Source organism: Setaria italica, chromosome II, assembly GCF_000263155.2.
Source record: "Setaria italica strain Yugu1 chromosome II, Setaria_italica_v2.0, whole genome shotgun sequence".
In the NCBI taxonomy this organism is placed as follows: domain Eukaryota; kingdom Viridiplantae; phylum Streptophyta; class Magnoliopsida; order Poales; family Poaceae; genus Setaria; species Setaria italica.
The window spans coordinates 46,380,294-46,398,331 of NC_028451.1; the positions used below are offsets into that span (position 1 = coordinate 46,380,294).

The window sequence follows — 18,038 nt, forward strand, 5'->3', positions numbered from 1 at the left end:
CTCTAGCACTTATTCGCCATGTTCTTTATGCAAGCAGTGTTGCATGGGATATGCTGCCAAGCAAGCTCAATCGACAATTGCCCTCATCACGCTGATACAGTTGACATAGGAAAATATTACAAAAAATGCCTTCAATGATGAGACGTGGGTGGCACATACTCCGCTGTGAGCTATACAGCATCACTCGAGTACAAAAGAATAATATCACCTCTAAAAAAATTGACTAAATACACACGCTGGAAGATAGTGGCACTTAAGTTTGGAATGTATGCAGATTATGGCTGCCACAAAATGACTAACCTATGCATTCCTGGTTATATCAAAAGGAGCATTTCATCGAGATGCAACCCTCGAACCCTTTTGACAGGGCATCCTCAACATTACAAGGCGAGTTCTGAAGACAGCCCCTTGGATTGTGTAAATTCGTATCCTCGAGGTAGTCTGAGCAACTATTTGAGAAATCTGTACCTTTGTTGGATTCCCCCACTCCATAGTTAGTGCCATGACTTTCCTTCAGTCGTTTTATTGGTGTCAGATGGACAGAGCGTGTAAAACTATCCGAAAGCTCTACATCCTCCTCATTGGACCTAAAGTGAGGAGGGCATTTCCTCTTTGATCCAGGTAGAAGGTCCAGTCCTGTAATACCACATTCAGAAGTCGGAACAGAGTGATAATGTGAAGCCAACTAAACAAACTACTAGTAAACATAACAATACATTGACATAATACCTTTAAATGTACTGGAAATGGTACATTGTGATTCCATCGCACTGCTGCAGTCAGTGGAGTGATAAATTCTGCATTAAACAAGTGGAGACACATAAGCCAGTGCACAACTAGGACATGCACTATTCACCAGTGCAATGAGATTGCTACCATGCACAGGAGGTATATTGACATCACAAAGCCAATCAGTGGAAACCAAAATTCACTAAGGTAATTATACATCTCAACAAATTATATACTTCCATTATTGATTTTAAGTATTACTAACTTGGACAGCACAGCAATGATTATGCTTTATGTTCATGCAACAGGATTAAGGTCAATAAATTGAACTGCAAGAGAACACAAGCATATTGCGGCAGCAGACCTGTGCATTTGCTCCACAAAATCATCAATCAGAACAGGCCAAGCACCTGAAAATAGAGACACAGGCACCGGGAATTAAGAAATTATCTTGACTATCATGGAGTTAAGTCTATGAAGATAGCTCCAGAAATAGAATTGAAAATCAAAGAACTAATCATATAGAAAGAATTTGAACCTCGTGGGTCATAGCCTTCCAGATCTTCATTTACACACCTGCTGAAAGCCAGTAGCTGCTGCCAGGTGTCCTCAGATATGTTGTGGCGTTGGTACTTCTGAGAAAGAAATATTATAGTTTTAGCTAAGAAAAATGCAAGTCTAGCATGGCTAGTCTGCCTTTCTGAAGAGGAAGGAAGAAATATTCAAGAACTCAAAGAGAAAAAGGGTAAATAAGTTACAGCATAAGCTAAACACTCTACATCCCAAATCACTAAAGACAGCCCAAAACTGGAACAAATCATGGGAACTGGAAGATATCAGCCTGATGGATTATCTTCAATATTTCTTGGCAACACAAGATGCCAAATGCTGAGAAAAAAGAACTATGCATTTTGTAACAAATACTAACTAGCATATTGCATTCTTGCCACAGAAGTTTAGGTTGTACGAGAACATAAGTATCGAGTGGCGTAGTTATCCTTCATGCATTATGATAGCCTTGGTAAAGAAATTGTTGGTAGAATCGGACTATAGCATATTGATTTCAACCTTGCTTTTACTAGCCTCTAGGATAACCGAACAAGAATGGAGCATATTAACACTTAATAAACAATCATTAAAAAGTTACCAGAACATATTTGAGGTGAATTATGAACATTTTCTATACCTCAACAAAGTTACACCATCGATCAAGCAACCGGAACCTTCCATTTAGAACAATCTTCCATGCTGCTACAGCTCTCTGAATGGCTATACTCATGAAAAAAATGGGGCATTCCGGATTAGTGTTCTATGGGTATAAGTATACCAGTAGTGTCCACAAACATCCTCGAGAATAAAGGATCTTACTTATACTCTTTTGCCCCTTTTCACGACAGATGAAGAAGACAAAATCGTAGAAGCAACTGAATAGGCCCATATCCTCCTAAAAGAGAAGGCTCTCAGTTAACATAAGGTAGTGAAGATCTATAAAATCTCTTAAGCATCTTGGAGAGCATCACTTACTAAATCAATAAATGGCATGAGCTTTGGAATGTCAGCGAATATTCCATCCCTGCATGAATTAGGTGTTTAATCACACGAAGGTTTAACATAGGATGCAGAGTAAAATAGAAGCAAACGCGATACAAAAAAGAATCATACATTATTACTGTATGGGGCATTATGCAGGTTTATATGACCTGGGCTGGTTAAGGATGCCAGTGTTTGTCTTGGCCAGGATTTACGAGCCACAAGCAATGGAAACCGCCATGATATTTGTAACATTTGAAGTTTAGCCACCATGATATTAGCACAGGAAAATAAGCTTCAGAATATATATTATATAACTACAGCAACATAAAGATAAGTACAAACAACTATATATATTGTTCTGTTCACATTTTAATCTCAGTCAAACTACACCTCTACCAGATTGTAAATAGAAAGTAATAAGGGTCGATGCATTTCTTTAGTTTTCAGACAATGTTTCTTCTCTCAACTCCGCGTTTGTAGGCAAGAAGGGGGGAAACATGCATAGTCTTATAAAATTCCATTTCATCATGGCAAAAAAGGGGGGAAACCACCACATCCGCTTTTTTTTAGAAGTACATGGCGTACAAAAGTGTACTCAAGACAGCTAACCTCATTCCTTCGATTCCATCTATAGCGTGTGAAAGCTCAACCAATCCTTGTCTTGCCTTCACGTTTGTACCTCCTGACACAGTACCTAGCAAAACAAAGGCCAAAAGAACCAATTGGATGATATAGTGCCCCAATGAACATAATCTAGCTAACTATTTCAACAAAAGAACAATTCACTGCACATGAAACTTAGCCTTAATTTTGGACCAAAAAAATTATGTACTATTGACGAAGCTTAGTTCTAATTCCAGAGAAAAGTTTGCCAACCCTAGGTGAGGACGATATGATCAAAATGCACAAGAATTATCAAACATATTAGTATAAATTGCAGTAAAGAATGGCATATCATTTTCACGAATCGTTTCTCCAGCATCTACCTTGCTACCAACAAGCACACGCTCAAGTCCTTAATAAGCACTTCTTGGAAATCTTTAACACCCAAGAAGGCAATGCCAACCCTAGGTGAGGACGATATGATCAAAATGCACAAGAATTATCAAACATATACACGCGCGAAGTATAAATTGTGGTAACGAACATCATATCATTTTCCACAAATCGTTCGTCCAGCATCTACCTTGATACCAACAAGCACACCCTAAGTGCTTAACAAGCACTTCTTGGAAATCTTTAACGCCCAAGAAGGCAAGAACTACTAAGAACGACCTATTTCCGTCAACAAGTCAGACAATTGACCAAGGAATAACCTAAAAGATCACTTCTTTAGTAATCAAAACCACTCGTTTCGAAAAATTCGCAACTTAAACACCACCAGGTTCGTCAAAATTCGCAGAAAGAAAGAAAAAGCCGCCCAAGAATCCAAAAGGCGAACCACTGAAAACCCACCTAAACCCGCAAGCCGCTACCGAAGGGAATCCACCGTAACCCTTTACCTACGGATCGACCGAAACACCCGCGAGAAAGCGAATTCGGCGGCGGGGAGCTCACCGTAGTACTTGGCGAAAGCCTCGGCGGCGGCTGGGCACGCGGCCGCGGCGGCCACGAAGCCTTCGGATCCCATAGGCCAGGCAGCGGATCCGAGCCAGGGAACCCTATGCCCCGAGCCTCGCCGCCGGCGGGGTAACAACCACCAGTCCACCGCCTCCCTCCCCCCGATCTTACGTGCGAGCCGACACGGACGCGAGCGCGAGAAGCAAGAGGTGAGAGGGAGGGAGATGAGAGGGAGAGAGGCGTCGAGTTCAGGTGGGCCAGGGTGTCAGGCATGTGCGGGTGTGAAAGCGCCATAAGACAACGGTGACGGTGCGCGGAGGTGGACGGAGGATTCATCTGAGACGTCGACGCCTGGTTGGACGGCTAAGATTCCGTATTGGTCGCGAGCTGGGTCCACGTCGGTATCAAATCCAGCTGAAAAATCCTTTTGACTTTGCGTCGCTGTCACTGGGCTTATATAGAAAGATAAATGAATTCCAAAGATAAAAATTAACAGGATATTTTGGGCTCAATTCTAGTTTGCTTTTATCATGGGCCTGCGAGAACAAGCCGTGGGTTTCGATCCATAAATAAATAGGCCGATACTCGCTCGATTTAGGTCATTCCATCTGAAAGGGCCGAAACTTCTGGGCGCAGAAAGCCAGAAACGGCCCATCATCAGTAACGGATACTTTCGGTCGGCTATCCGTTTCTGTTCTCCCGTTCTCTCCGGCTCTCCGCAACCTTCCAGTGGAGTGTAGAAGCTATCGAGCGCCGTCGTCCCCCGCGTGGACCCCGCAAGTCAGCGACCCAAGAGCCGAGGAAAATATCTGGCCCTGGAAGGTTCCGGAACCACCTGCACATGCTCCTTACCGAACCCAACAAAAACGGCAACGGGTCATCTACCTCCCAACGCGGATGAGGAGAGGCGTGTCCAACCGCCAAACGGACCCCGCCGTTTAGGGCCCACAGCTCAGAGACACGAGCCGCCAGCTCCGGAATCTTCCAGAACCTTCACCACACTCTGCCTCCCCAGGTCATATATACCCGCCAATTCAAGCCACCGGAAAATCACACCAAAAATCAAACAAATAAAATAGTCAGATTCTTTCATTTCTTTCGAGGCTCCACCTCTCTCTCTCTCTCTCGTGCTCGATCGCCTCCTCCTCCCATGGCCTCGGCGAACGACGGCGACCGCGCGGCGGCGGGCATCCTGCGGCTGCTGCTGGGGATGGCAGCGGGGGCGCCGGTCCCCTCGGCAATGCAGCGCGGCGGCGGCGGCGGGCCCGGGGTGCTGGTGGTGCAGCACTTCATCCTGGACGGCGACGGGGACCTGTTCTCGGGCGGGGTCGGCGGCGGCGTGCCGCCGGCGTCGAAGGCCGCGATCGCCGCGCTGAAGGAGGTGAAGGCCGGGGAGGTCGAGGGCGGGGGCCCGCTGGGCGACTGCGCGATCTGCCTGGACGGCGTGGAGGACGCCGGGAAGGAGATGCCGTGCGGGCACCGCTTCCACGGGGAGTGCCTGGAGCGCTGGCTGGGCGTGCACGGCAACTGCCCCACCTGCCGCCACGAGCTGCCGCCGGCGAAGGAGGTGGACAACGCGGCGGCGGAGGGCGGCGAGGAGAGGCGCAGGCCGAGGACCGCGGTCCTGGTGAGCTACCTGGTGGTCGGAGGCCAGCGGGAGGAGGCGCAGCAGCAGCAGGAGCCGGAGAGAGAGGAGCCGTGGACCATTAGGATAGAGGACGTGGATTAGGATTAGGATTAGGATTAGGCCTCTAGTCTCTTCCAATTGGTTTACGGATTGGTTTTGAGGTGGAGGTGGTTTTGTACATACTGGTAGATCTGAGTGGTGTGGCCATGGGGAGATATGGGAAATTGTGAATAGTTCGTTATTCCTGAGACGATGTACCACGGGGGTTCAATTTCCTGGATCAATGTTACTCGTTTTCGGAAAGATAAGCAGCTGTTGTGCAAAATTCATGCGAATTCACTCGTTTATCGGTTTTGCTCTCTGTTTCTCGCCATCATTATTGTCGCCTGTGTTGCTGCTCCGGCGTAAGGAGCCGACGGCGTCCCTACCTGCTATAGCTGGAGTCTCTTTTTTCTTTGAAGCGTACAGCTAATAGTCTTTGAAGCGTACAGCTAGTCTCTGTTCATGGATATACGGGTTTTAGTTGAAACCTGATACGTCGATGGGTGTTGGACCTCAATTTGACTTATGAGGATAGGCACACTGCTTTCATGATGTTCAGATTGGCCAATGGGTCAGTGAAACACTGAAACCTGGTCTGTCAGGAGACAAAACTCATGCTGTAACTGATGAACTCTGTTCAGGAGCTGACGGTCAGAAAAATCAGGATGGTGCACAAGTCTGTCCAGAAAAAATTCAGCTACTCCTGTTCATGCAAATCTTACACTGCAACTGCTGTTACAAATATAAAGTCTAATAACATCATTTATTCGTCGAAACTCAAATAGAAAACACACTATACCAAATTCCTTGTCCCCTCCCTCTGGCAGCATATAAGAATTAATTTAAGACATGAACTGCACTGTTAAACTACAAATTCGCACTTGAATGTCTCTAGTCACTACCGCTTTGCTAGGAACTAGTTCAACGATGGAGCTTGCTAATCTCTGCGCATGTCGTCATGGTTTCCTCAGACATGGGCGACTGGGTTCCTCCCTCAGCAAAAGCCTCCATCAGACATGTCGTCTATCCCGCCCTGGAACTCTACGTGAGTACAAAATTCAAGTGCTCTTTCTTCCAAAGTTTAGCATTTCCTCGAAGTAGAGAGACAAAAAGCACAGGAAACACGCCCAGAATAAAATAGACTTAGAGATCCATACTGACTTACAAGCAACATTTTCAGCATAAATAGTTAAGATTCCGAAACTACAATACATTAAGCAGACTAATTACAGCAACATCTTACAAAAGCCTGCATCAATAATCCATACGTAGCATTGGGTTCCTTAGAAAAAAACCAACTCATCTCTCAAAGCAGGGTTATTGCCTTATGATGGCTCACATTCCAACTTTCAGATTCCTTAGAAAAAAAAACCAATTCATCTCTCATAGCAGGGTTACTGCCTTATGATGTCTCACATTCCAACTTTCGGATTCCTTAGAAAAAAACCAATTCATCTCTCAACAATCTCTTAACTTCAAAGCTCAGGATAATATGAGATAAGCAACCAAAAAACAGTGACTTCCATTTTACAGAAGCTAAATTCAAGGTCACTGATGCTGCTACTGGCTTCCAAAGGGTCGAAGCTGGTCTCTTTTTCCACTTGTTTATCACCTTCCAATGCCTTGACACGGACTACCAGCTTTCCACTAGTTTCAACAGAAACAACACGCCGTGAAAGCTTGATATTGCCATCACCAGTAATAGGCAATCTCTCACCTCTAGAATCAAGCAGCACGATTCTCTCATGACCAATGCCAGCGACACGTTTTTCCAAAAAAACAGCATCATCGTAGATACCGGTAGTGAAGGCAGCAAATACACCATGCAAACCATCTGGCCATGACCCATGAATGACTCGCACAAATATTGTAGCCTCCACAGAGCTAATAATGTGGCCAAGTGTAAACTCCAGTGTGCTAAGTTTGCTAGTGCAAGCACAGTTAAGCAGGCATGAATACATCGTCGAAAAGCATGTCACTGGCGCAACTAGAAAGCTCAAGTCTTCATCCTCGGACTCAGGAGCGCCCCTTACTTTAAGGTCAATCTCGACGGCCGCAGGACTCGATACCATGAACATGACAGCACGGGTAGGACCAGCCAGTAGCAAATATGGATCCTGCATGCAAGATACCATAAAATGAAACTGAAGCGAAAGAGGTGAATATTGAGTAGCGTAATAATAAAAATTAGGAAGGGTAGACAAGGTTTAATCAGAGAGGTAGAATGTTATAAGAGTTGTGTTTCGCTTAGGCAGCATGGTAGGACAAACAAAACAACGAACAGGTAAGAAGTGCTACAAACCTCTTCAGTAAGGGTTTGACAGTCGTTCCTTGTGCGCTGGAAGATAATATTGCGATTGTGGTCAATGTGGTCGCGCACCTCAACCGTGCCAAACACATCAAGCGGCAGTTGTAAGCTCCCTCTTGTTGCAGCAAGCTTCACTGAGAAGATCTGTACAGTATCCATGGGATAGGCGCTGTAATGTGTGGTATGATCGTCTGTGAAACTCATGGACGGGATCCTTGCTGCAAGTAGTTGCAAAACATTTCAAAATTCAAGTGATTTAGGATGGAGTCCAATAGCTGCAGAAGTAATAGCAACAACAGTAGTGACCATTACTAGAATTTGAGCAAGGTTTGCTTCTCAGCTACTGTGCTTTACAAGTTTACATGTCAACTATCTAATAAACATCATCATAATAAGCGATATGCCGGTATTACCGATAATTCCTGACAGACTATTTTTTAAAGGCAATTCCTGACAGACTAGGAGGTAGCATCAAACAATTATTCCATTATCAACAGATCGAGATGTGACACAAGAGATGAGCAAAAGGCAGGCCTGAGATGGTTAATGGAGGAGCTCTTTTAAGGTGCACAATACTACAGATGGTAGTATGGAGTATAGGCTATTTTTTGATATGGTAAAATTGTAATTAGCACAACGTATATTATTCGGAGTAGCTCACGGCACAACTGCCGGACACTTCCAAAATCCAACAACACCATAAAAATTATCCATCTCCCAAACACTAGTCATGTGTCCAAGCCGTAACTCGTCCAATGCCGTGAACACGGCTACCCAGATAGGTTTTAACTCTGCAGAAGTGTACATTTTACCCACAAGTAGGGTACCACAGCACGATCACCTTAGTATCATTGCAGATCCTATCAAAGCTATTACCCACCTTAGCTAAGCCTGACTAGCCAAGACGAAAGCAACCAAGGGGTTAATGACCTACCAACGAGGTCTCAACCGGGATCTAAGTCACATAGTTCTTACTCCTTCTCCATGATCTCCCGTTGCTCACTAGCTCTCCTGATGGCTAACAGACCAGCTAGTGGGATTTATGCTAAGCCGTTGTCGCATACAACGGTCAAGTGGTTGCACAGTAAATTAGGTTAGGCAAGATGGCACATCAATTCGGTCCTTAACCGTGACAAGATGGATATCTCCCAACCTACTCAACCACAAAGATATGAGCCCAACTTGACATTTCAGACAAGAAACACCCATTCATCTCATCTAAGCATTTTCTTTCCTTTATTTCCCGAAAACCCATTTATCTCATTTAAAGCATTTACACATTTATTCTTTGATAAAACACATTGTAGTCATATTTGGGGTGTAATAAAATGAGTAACAAGGTCCTAAGCATTCTAGTAGTAATTATCATCCAAATAGAGCAAGTCATATTTAGAGATAATTATAGGACGTCAAGGAATATTCATAACAATCAAGGTGTCCAACCGTGTTTCAGCAATAAAATAATATGCAATTTTATAAAACAGGCCAATAGGTTGTGTTTGAAAAACTGGGATAAATATGCATCAAAGGATGAGATTGGACTTGCCGTCCTCAAAGTCGGTCGAGGGTTCTTGCTTGCGGTACTGGTCTTCAGGCTCCAGCTCGCGGTACTGATCTTCAAACTCTCCTTCGAGCTCCTCCTCGGTCATTGCGCGATCTATGGTGCACACAAACGGGCACACAATAAATAAAAGAAAATAAAGTTTTACCCGTTGAGCTCGAAGAGAGGGAGTGAACTAAAAATAGGAAATGAAGAGTATTTTCAGGGATTTTATAGATGACTCGGTGAAAATATATTTGAGAATGGCGTAGTCGAATTTGGGGTTCATTGGAGGGGATTGGTGCATAAAATGACGAGGTAAAGGTGGTTTTAGGTGCTAAATAGGGGATCGAGGGCTTATTTGTAAGGAGTCAGGGATTTTTCTGTAATTATTTTCGGAAGTGGAAAGGTCTTTGATGAAAAAGGGAAAGAGAGAGGTGGGAGGGCCTGGATGCGAAAAGGAATAAGCGGATGGGTGAAAATGCAAAACCACCCTTTCTTCCTCCTCTAGAATCACGCACGGGAAGAAACAGAAGAAACATGAGAGGCGGCATGGTTGGGGAGAGGCGGCGCCGAGGTGCGGTGACGGTCGGGAAGAGAGGGAAAATGGAGAGGAGACCGAGGGGGTTCGATTCCTCTTCTTACCTCGGGCTGAGGCGGCTCGTGGAGGCGGCTCCACAGCAGCGGCGCGGGAGATGGTGGGAGCGCACTGGAAGCTCGTGAGCGAGGGGGAGTCATCCGGGAAGCTCGGTGGTGGGGTGGAGGGCCTTTTATAGGCCGGAGGTGAGGGGGAGGGGGCTACCGACGAGAGGCGCACAGGAACGTGCGGAGTTAATGGCAGCAGGATGCTCGTGCACAGGAGGCACATAGGACGGTGACGTGGCGAGGTGGAGCTGCGCGTGCGCGGCGTGGCGGGGCCGGGCTCGCGCAGCAAGGTGAACAGGGACGGGGTGGCCTGCTCGAGCGGCGGTGCGCGTGGATGGTGTGGCCGGGGCTGGGCGCGCACGACGAGGCGGCAGGTAGCGGCGCAGCGTTGGTGAGCAGGGCGACGGCGTGCGGGGCGAGCGCGGGTGTGGCCAAGGTGCAGGGCGCGGTGGCGTGTGTGTGTGGCGCACGGGTGCGCGCGGCACGGGTCTGGGCAGGAGCACACGCTGGGCGAGCGTGCGGCGCGGCGCGAGGCAGGCAGCGGCGTACGGGGCGCAGAGCGGGGACACACGCTAGCGCATTGGGAGCCAAGCGCGGTGACCATGAACCAGGGGCAAGGCGCGGCTCTGTCGCGGCGTGCGGGAAGTGAGGCCGGGCCAGAGGGCGCGGCGCGGGCTAGGCACGAGGCCGCGGGAGCGGGCGCATGCGTGCCATGGAGGCGTGTGGGTGCGGGGCCGGTGCTGGGGCAAGCGGTGTGGACGCGTGTTGTGAGCGAGGGGGAGGGGTCGACGTTGGGGCGCAGGAGCAGGCGCGTGCGTGCTGGGAGCCAGGGAGGAGCGCTGGCGCGCGGCTAGGAGAAGAGAAAGGGAGAGAGAAAAATGAAGGGAAAAAGGAAGAGAAGGAAAAGGAGAAAAAGGAAGGGAAAAAGGGGAAGGAAAATGAGAAGAAAAAGAGAGAGATGGCGGCGATTGCGGGAACGGTCGTGGGCACGCGCGGCGGTCTTCCGTCCGGCACGCGGCGTGACTCGCGGAGAGGAGAAAGGGAAAACGATGGATGGTGGTCGGCGGAGATTCGCAGAAGTGATCGGGCCGGCAACGTGGCGCGACACACGGGTGAAAAAGAAGGAAAATGGACAGTGGTCGGCTTTGGTGCCAGGACGGTGGAATCGTCGGGAAGACGGAATTTGGGAACTTAAACGGTGAAATAATTTTGAAAATGATTTTTAATGAGTGATTTAACTTGGTGGATTTTTCGGGACGTTACACCGACTCTTCCTCCTTCCTACCGACTCTTTCTCCTTTCTAGTTCACCGTCTCCGGCTTCTCCGGGACGCCGCCGGCGCCGCCGCCGCTGCCGCCTCCTCCTTTTCCAGGCAGCCGCGTCGTTCTTGCTCCGGGACCCGATCCCACCGTCGCGTGAAACCTGCTAAGTATAAGCCGCGGTTCAGAGGCCGCGGAGGGCGGTGGTTTTGCCAAGACTCGAGAGCCAAGACGACTCTGTTCTGATTCAGCTGAGAAGAACTGCGGTACAAGGGAAAGTTCTTGCGTGCGACTTCGGGACATGGTGCTGCGGATACTCGTAGGGAGGCGTTGAGCTCAGGTGTGTGCTAATACTCTGCCCGCTTCGTTTTTCATTCAGTTCCAACTCTGAATCTATGCTTGGCTGGTAAGGCAGCGTTCCTGAGTTTGAAACCGTTTGTTTGTACCATGATTTGAGGCTTTGAGCTGTGGACCAGGCAAATCCAGCTAGTTTATAAGCTAACCTTGTCAAGTCGATTCAATCATTCACAAGAAATTCATGCTCCGCATTTTTTGAGTATGATAGGGCCCATCCATGATCCATCCCCGTAGTAGCATGAGATTTCCAGCTATCGGCAGAGCGACGTGCCTTCGCTGTAGTGTTAAGCTTTCTCCCGCGCTCTTTGCCTTCTTTCCACAGAATTTTTAGCTCACCACCGTACCGATACCGACATCGATGCCCCCATTGCAATCCTGGCCAAACAATAGTAGATTCATTCTGCCGCCCCGCACCGGCAGAGAGATCCGTGCATATAGTGACATTAGCTACGTAACATGGATGACACCGTAGCTGCCGGACCATAGATTGTCCCATTCACGGCGAAATTGGCTTGGCGTCATCCAGGAGTCTTCATCATATTCGGTCATCTCTGTATCTGGTTGCTCGCGCACGAGCAGAGCACGGCGAAGCAAAACCGTCCTCGCCGTCGGCGACGCTCCGAGTACCCCTAGGTCTTGTCCTTGTAGCCTTTGGCCCTTCGGGTGGGTTCCGTGGCGCAGAGACGTAGAAATAGTCCCAACCCGCCGCCGTACGGCTTCCGGCTTCAGCTCGGAATATCAGGTCTCCGACTCCTGGCCGTAGCCTCCTGCCATCTATGGCAGGCTGCCGTTCGCCGAGCTGAGGCTGAGACCGACCCCCGCTGGGTCGACTCTTGACCTGTTCGCTTCAGCTTATTCAGCTAGCTTATCAGCCACCAAACAGTGTTTTCCTCTCACAACAAATCAGCGGTTTCAGCTTTTCAGCCAGCTTATAAGCTGAAGCGAACAGGCCCGTCGTTTCCATCGCCTGGGCCCCACCTGATACACGCCACCCGAGGTCCTCGCCGCTGTTCCCGCGTAACCCGGCTACTGCGACCGCCGCTGCTTGCGGGCGAGCTCGCCGCCGTCCTTCGCGCGCGCTCGAGCGCTCCCCGCAGCCGCCTGCGCGCCGCCCGCCGCCAACCACGTGCGCAAGCACCACTGAAGCGCCGCCGCCGGGCCCGCGCGGAGCTCGGCGCCGCCCTCTGGGCGCGCTAGAGCGCTCTCCGCCAATGCAGGAGCCCCCATTAGCAGCTGCCCGCGCGCGAGGTAGCTGCCGCCTGCCGGCGTCCCCGTGCTTGTTGGGACCGAGAGAAGAGGACGGGGAGACCGGGAGAGAGAGAGTGAGGAAGGGGAGGAGGGACGGGGACTGGCGGCAGGCGGCAGGCGGCGGTCAACGTCTGCACTACGCGCGGACAACTAATTCCCCAACGCGGGCCTCACCAAAAGAGGGGTGGGCTCAATAAACTGGGCCTCCGCTTGGCCCAGCTGCGCTGCCGCGTCCCCCTATCGAATCGGTGACCGTAACCTCCCGATCCAACGGTTATAAATATTTCAGGGGTGGACGGTAAACGAAATACCGTCCACCCCGAGCCTTCCTGTGGCCTGGCGCGCTCCGCCGCGCCGTCGCGCTTGCCATCATGTCCTGCGCCATTTCCTGCGCGCCTCCGCTCGCCGCATTGCGCTCCGCCGCCGCCGGCGACCGACATCTCGCGCGCCGTTGTGCCCGTGGTCAGCGCCGCCTGGGAAGACACCGCCCAGCCCCGTCGCGCGCGTTTCCCCCGCCCGCAGCTCTGGCGGGTCGAGATGTTCCAGCACCCTGGATCCAGCCAGCGCCGCCGTTTGGACTTGGAGTTGGATCGAGGGCCTCAACGATGCGTGCTGACGACCGCGCCCGTGGTGAGGATTAATGCAACCTCTAGTCCTAGATTTGACTTCTTCAGATGGCGCACCTGCTAAATGGATGAAGCAGGTGATTCTCATGTACCAAAGCAGGTGATTCACATGTATCATGACTGAAGTTCCATGTGTTCAGTTCTGCACAACGGATGGAGAACGAAGCTAGTGCTTCTGTGCTGTTTCTTGCGATCCATGTCCTGCGAAAAGATAGGATCCACATTATTGACTAATTGAGTATGCTCATCCTGCCGAGACTGGCAAATTGGATCAGTATGGACAGTGGAGTAGTGGACCCTCATTTGAGAAAGAGTCAAATACATGAACATTGTCATGGGGTGTCATCTAGGTCCTTAAATTTTTAAAATGCATTTTCAAGTTCATAAACTTATCTCAAGATGCATTCGGGTCCCTAAACTCTCAAAACACATTTTCAGATCCCCCAACTTATCTCAGTGTGTCAACTGAGTCCTTAAACTCTCAAAGTGCATTTTAACATACCCAATCAAAGCACCAAGAACACATGAGCGGTTAGCATAAGGTGGTTGTGAAGGCAACGAGCGAGGAGGAAGCGTTGCCAACAGCGACATGTGACAAGTTTTAAGATTTGAAAATGTATTTTGAGAGTTTAGGGATCCGGATGAAACCCGAGGACAAGTTCGGGGGCCTAAATATACGCTTTGATAGTTTATGGACCCAAATGACACCTTGAGACAAGTTTGGGGACCTGCAAATGCATTTTGAGAGTTTAGAGACCTGAATGACACCACAAGATAAGTTTAGGGACCACCGGTGTATTTTACTCTTTGAGAAAACTGAACAACTGATCAGGTTCTGCTGAAGGTCTCAAAGTTCAGTGTGTAGCTTACTGTGCAGAGAATCTGCAGCTACTTTGTTCATACTTAGTACAATTCTTACTCTACAACTACAGAAGTAAGTAACAGGATATATTCATCGATCCCTGCTCTCAAATAGAAAGCACCCAAAGCCTTCCATGAATTTCCATGGACTGGTGCCACTATGCAAGAATTCAGGCAGGAGCTGCACTGTTATGCTACAAATTTTCTGAACGAAAAGTTCACACTAAAAATTTACACTTGAAGGCTGCTACTGTTTTACTAGCTGATAGACGATTAATGATGGGCTTGCTAATCTCTGTACATGTCGTCATAGTTCAGCAAAAGCTCATAATTTGTATTTGTCAAAATCATGGACCCGGTGCTTTGGGAGTGTGACGATCATTTGGGCCTGAACCAGGGTAGTCGGTTATCTGCAGAGCCATCCTTCCAAACATCTCCTCAACCACTGCGTTTCTTCTCCAGTTATCCTGCAACATTCCGTACAAAACCAGTAAGGTTAGTTCTTGGGAAATGGCCACTTTGAGATGAACTCAGACATACAGACTACGACCACTGCGCAGGCTTCTCTGAACATTTGGCATAAGTTATGAACATGGCTTACGGAGTACGGTTCGTGTGTGCCATATCATCTTGTTTGATCTTACTGTTTTTGAGTAACCGTTACACGAATGATGAACTCGAATCACACTTTCAGATAACTCAATATATACACTTGCATATTGCAGCTTCAGACCTCTTAACTCTGAATCATTTACTGTTTCTGCGCTTAGTCCACACTATACAAAGACAAGTAATTCAACTGACGTTTCATTCAAATGAAAATATTTAGGTTGTGAAGAACAAAATCAAGCACCTAAATCTCTAAGCATTTTATTTGTACTACCACTGCAACTAGTCAAGTACCTCTGCTGTATCTTCAGCACCCTTCAACGGCGGAGCCTCAAGCTCAACCATCCTCGCGCTGAATCTCCCTGCATCCACATCAAATTATTCATCTAATCGGGAAACGCATGAAAGAAACAGACGATAATTTGGGTGAATTATTACTTGTGAAACGAGCTGCATGAGTGGACGCGACGAGGAGATGCAGAGCGAGCAGGATCACCAGCAACCGGCCGGCCGTCAGCCTCGCCATCGCCATGGCTTCCACCTCCGAAGCGTGTCTGACTCTTGGCTGGACGATGTGGCGAGGTTAAATAGCTGCGACCTGCGAGGCCATGGCGTGGCCGCCCTCTTGCGTCTTTGACGGTCGACACCTAATCATGGAACTCTGGAAAGGAAAGCACACGGAGGAAAAGAAGTCTTTTTCTGACGCCCACCACAAACGCAATTGGCCGCCTACCTAACATGGCTTTGTGCACTGGTCTTGCAGAAAGATAGGAAAGAGTCCCAGCCCTAGCTGCTAGCAGTAGATCAGTAGCAGTAGACGTAGACGGCCTTGCTGGACGGAGCACGGCACCAAATCAAGGGTAGCGTCCCAAGATCTCTTCATCTGCTGACGTGCTGAGCACCGTTCTTCTCTGCATAATTGCATTGGGTCGCACTCACACTGACGTCCAGTTCACGATCCAGTGCCAGAGAATGATCTGAATTCAGAAGTACTGTCAGCTTGATCAACCTGCTGATTTCTTGAAGTTTTCTACGCTAATTTGCGTCGTTTGAATGATTGGCACGAGTTGCTTGCTGCTATCTCTGGCCAGTCGATGTATCAGGGTTTCAGAAGAAGAACGAGAATATGTGACTGTTGGAGAAACATGTGGTCAGATGTCTTAGTACTTGTTTAGCTCATGCCATTGTCTTTATGCGTGACACGAGTGCATGGAATTTGAAGTGATAACTGAAAACGGGCTGGTGGACACTAGGATGAAAGCAAGATGTGCCGATAAGGTCAACCGTGTTCATCATGCGTTTTTTGGTTTTTAAAGCAGCTGTCACGTTGATGTGAGCGCGTGATTGCTTCTGACCCTTGGAGACCTCAACGAGTGGTTCAAAACAAATCATTGAGCTACGTGGTTGAGTCGTTTTGTGGAATCCGCACAAACCTTAATTATGTGGAATGATTGTGCAGTTTTCTGCAAGAATACAGAGTCGCAATTTTCAGATTCAGGACTGAGTACCTGTACAGATGGAATGATGTATGCTAATGCCTGCTTAATTGGACAGTGTGAAGGTGCGGCCGTGAGGACACTGAGGTTATGAGATGCAGAGATCAGCGTTGATTATTCAATCACTGGTGCTAACCTGACTTAGCGTTGCTGTTGCAGCACGGCAACGGCAAAGGCTCTCAAAAAGTCAGCAGAGTTGCACTCCTGTACAGCCTAGTGGTAGTTTTGTAGGCTATCAAAAGAGGATTTCATCCACTACTATTTGCTTGCGCCTAGAAATTGTAGATTTGCATGTGCCTAGAAATTCATAGGTGCATCAATGCCATTGAGATTTTCGAAGTGGATTTATTGTTGGCCTACGGAAAGGAGGATAGCATCCACTAGCTGTCGATGAGAGCACATGCATATCCTCTCATCGGCTGCAATTCCTACAGGTTTGTCCTGACGACAGGAAATAAGGCAGCTCGAAATCGATCAAAAAATGTTATTTAAAAAAATACAGAGAAATCAGTTAAAAGAAAAGAAAAAAAAGGAGAACTTTTCTGGGCTTCTCTTATAACAGATGCCGCAGAACAAGCCCATGAAAGGCTCACATGTGGGCCTCCGTTCGCCCAGAATTCAGACGACCCACGTGGGCCACGGGCTGAACCGCTCCACCACCGAAGCCCACCGACGTTGGCCCCCTTTGTTTCCGCGGTCCGCTCGTTGTGCGGCGGCCCCCTGCGAATAATCCCGCCAAACGAGACGCGGTGACCGCGCGGTAGCGCCCCGCGAGCCCTCCTCCGGTCCTCCCGCTCCGCGACTTGCCTGCGCCTGCAACGTCTGCTTCTTGGAAGTCTCCTGCAGAGTCAAGCCGCCGTCCTTCCTTCCCGTTCCGATTCTTCCAAGTTCCAAGAGGACTAACGGTAGAAAAGGCGACCGGCTGGCGAAGTGCGAAGAAGGGTAGGGTCAGACTCGCAAGCGCCGATCGAATCGACCCAAACCGGACCGGGTGCTGTTGGACGCTTTCGTGGCAAAGCTTGGTGCCGGTCAGTGTAGACGGGGTCGCTGTAAACCGTTGAGTTCAGGTGAAGAAGTCCCCCTCCACGGTCCAAAACGATTGCCGCGGGCGGTCTACGTCGAGCCTATGCAGCCAGTTAGCGTGGTTAGCAGCCTGCACGGCTCTTTTCATGTCATCCGGATCGACTTGGCGTTAAAAAAAGAAACCTCAAGTAGACGAGCGAACTGAAGCGTACTCCACAAAATGTTATCAGTTTGACATAGCCCTGTTCGCTATTTCAGCTGTATTTTCTCTCAGATGGTCGCGTACGATTAATTCCTTAACCGATGGTCGTTACGACATGCTCGTACTGCGAACGAGCCGGGCGGCCGGCTGCCGCTCCGACTGACGACGGGGTCTAGCAAGCAGCGTCGTCCGTACTCGTTCAAACTCCAAACTTTCAGCATCATTTCCTGCCGGCCCGCCAGGCCGCCAGCAGCGATTGTTTTTTTCCCGTCACGATCCAGCATCTTCTGACAATCACTCGTGCGAACACGACCAAGTTTTGGCACAGGCTTTTTAATTTAATCCACTACTAGCTAGCTAGTTCAAACAACAC

The 18,038-nt window shown here is 48.9% G+C and overlaps 4 protein-coding genes across 5 annotated transcripts; 1 reads left to right on the top strand and 3 right to left on the bottom strand.

The window, feature by feature from the left end:
* Positions 1 to 54: 54 nt before the first annotated feature.
* Positions 55 to 4,072, bottom strand: LOC101771963 (DCN1-like protein 3). 2 transcript variants are annotated; one of them, XM_004958357.2, is made up of 9 exons: positions 3,820 to 4,072; positions 2,872 to 2,956; positions 2,254 to 2,302; positions 2,098 to 2,173; positions 1,916 to 1,998; positions 1,268 to 1,364; positions 1,094 to 1,139; positions 730 to 797; positions 55 to 636 (listed from the first exon to the last, which is right to left on the bottom strand). In XM_004958357.2, exons 1-9 carry the CDS (start codon positions 3,890 to 3,892, stop codon positions 320 to 322), a joined length of 894 nt encoding a protein of 297 aa, XP_004958414.1. In that variant the 5' UTR covers positions 3,893 to 4,072; the 3' UTR covers positions 55 to 319. The 2 variants fall into 2 exon arrangements, with proteins under 2 accessions (XP_004958414.1, XP_004958413.1); XM_004958356.3 differs by lacking the exons at positions 2,872 to 2,956; positions 3,820 to 4,072 and adding an exon at positions 2,392 to 2,865.
* Positions 4,073 to 4,859: 787 nt separating this feature from the next.
* Positions 4,860 to 5,783, top strand: LOC101772628 (E3 ubiquitin-protein ligase CIP8). The gene has a single exon (XM_004958358.2). The coding sequence runs from the start codon at positions 4,973 to 4,975 to the stop codon at positions 5,549 to 5,551; it is 579 nt and encodes a 192-aa protein (XP_004958415.1). The 5' UTR covers positions 4,860 to 4,972; the 3' UTR covers positions 5,552 to 5,783.
* Positions 5,784 to 6,966: 1,183 nt separating this feature from the next.
* On the bottom strand, positions 6,967 to 9,448 carry LOC101756576. The gene is made up of 4 exons (XM_022824372.1): positions 9,346 to 9,448; positions 7,794 to 8,017; positions 7,276 to 7,608; positions 6,967 to 7,233 (listed from the first exon to the last, which is right to left on the bottom strand). The coding sequence occupies exons 1-4, from the start codon at positions 9,446 to 9,448 to the stop codon at positions 6,967 to 6,969; spliced, it is 927 nt and encodes a 308-aa protein (XP_022680107.1).
* Positions 9,449 to 14,249: 4,801 nt separating this feature from the next.
* Positions 14,250 to 15,595, bottom strand: LOC101773033. The gene is made up of 3 exons (XM_004958359.4): positions 15,383 to 15,595; positions 15,239 to 15,306; positions 14,250 to 14,802 (listed from the first exon to the last, which is right to left on the bottom strand). Exons 1-3 carry the CDS (start codon positions 15,474 to 15,476, stop codon positions 14,683 to 14,685), a joined length of 282 nt encoding a protein of 93 aa, XP_004958416.1. The 5' UTR covers positions 15,477 to 15,595; the 3' UTR covers positions 14,250 to 14,682.
* Between the last annotated feature and the right edge of the window lie 2,443 nt (positions 15,596 to 18,038).

Excerpts from the sequence above, each read along its gene's own strand:
- LOC101771963 (XM_004958357.2), bottom strand. The coding sequence starts at position 3,892 with ATGGGATCCGAAGGCTTCGTGGCCGCCGCGGCCGCGTGCCCAGCCGCC. Across the intron at positions 2,957-3,819 it reads GGCTTTCGCCAAGTACTACG|GTACTGTGTCAGGAGGTACA; the intron begins GTGAGCTCCCCG and ends TTGTTTTGCTAG. Across the intron at positions 2,174-2,253 it reads TCATGCCATTTATTGATTTA|GAGGATATGGGCCTATTCAG; the intron begins GTAAGTGATGCT and ends CTTCTCTTTTAG.
- LOC101772628 (XM_004958358.2), top strand. The coding sequence starts at position 4,973 with ATGGCCTCGGCGAACGACGGCGACCGCGCGGCGGCGGGCATCCTGCGG.
- LOC101756576 (XM_022824372.1), bottom strand. The coding sequence starts at position 9,448 with ATGACCGAGGAGGAGCTCGAAGGAGAGTTTGAAGATCAGTACCGCGAG. Across the intron at positions 7,609-7,793 it reads GTCAAACCCTTACTGAAGAG|GATCCATATTTGCTACTGGC; the intron begins GTTTGTAGCACT and ends TCTTGCATGCAG. Across the intron at positions 7,234-7,275 it reads CTACCGGTATCTACGATGAT|AGAATCGTGCTGCTTGATTC; the intron begins GCTGTTTTTTTG and ends ATTGGTCATGAG.
- LOC101773033 (XM_004958359.4), bottom strand. The coding sequence starts at position 15,476 with ATGGCGATGGCGAGGCTGACGGCCGGCCGGTTGCTGGTGATCCTGCTC. Across the intron at positions 15,307-15,382 it reads TCATGCAGCTCGTTTCACAA|GGAGATTCAGCGCGAGGATG; the intron begins GTAATAATTCAC and ends ATGTGGATGCAG. Across the intron at positions 14,803-15,238 it reads GTGCTGAAGATACAGCAGAG|GATAACTGGAGAAGAAACGC; the intron begins GTACTTGACTAG and ends GGAATGTTGCAG.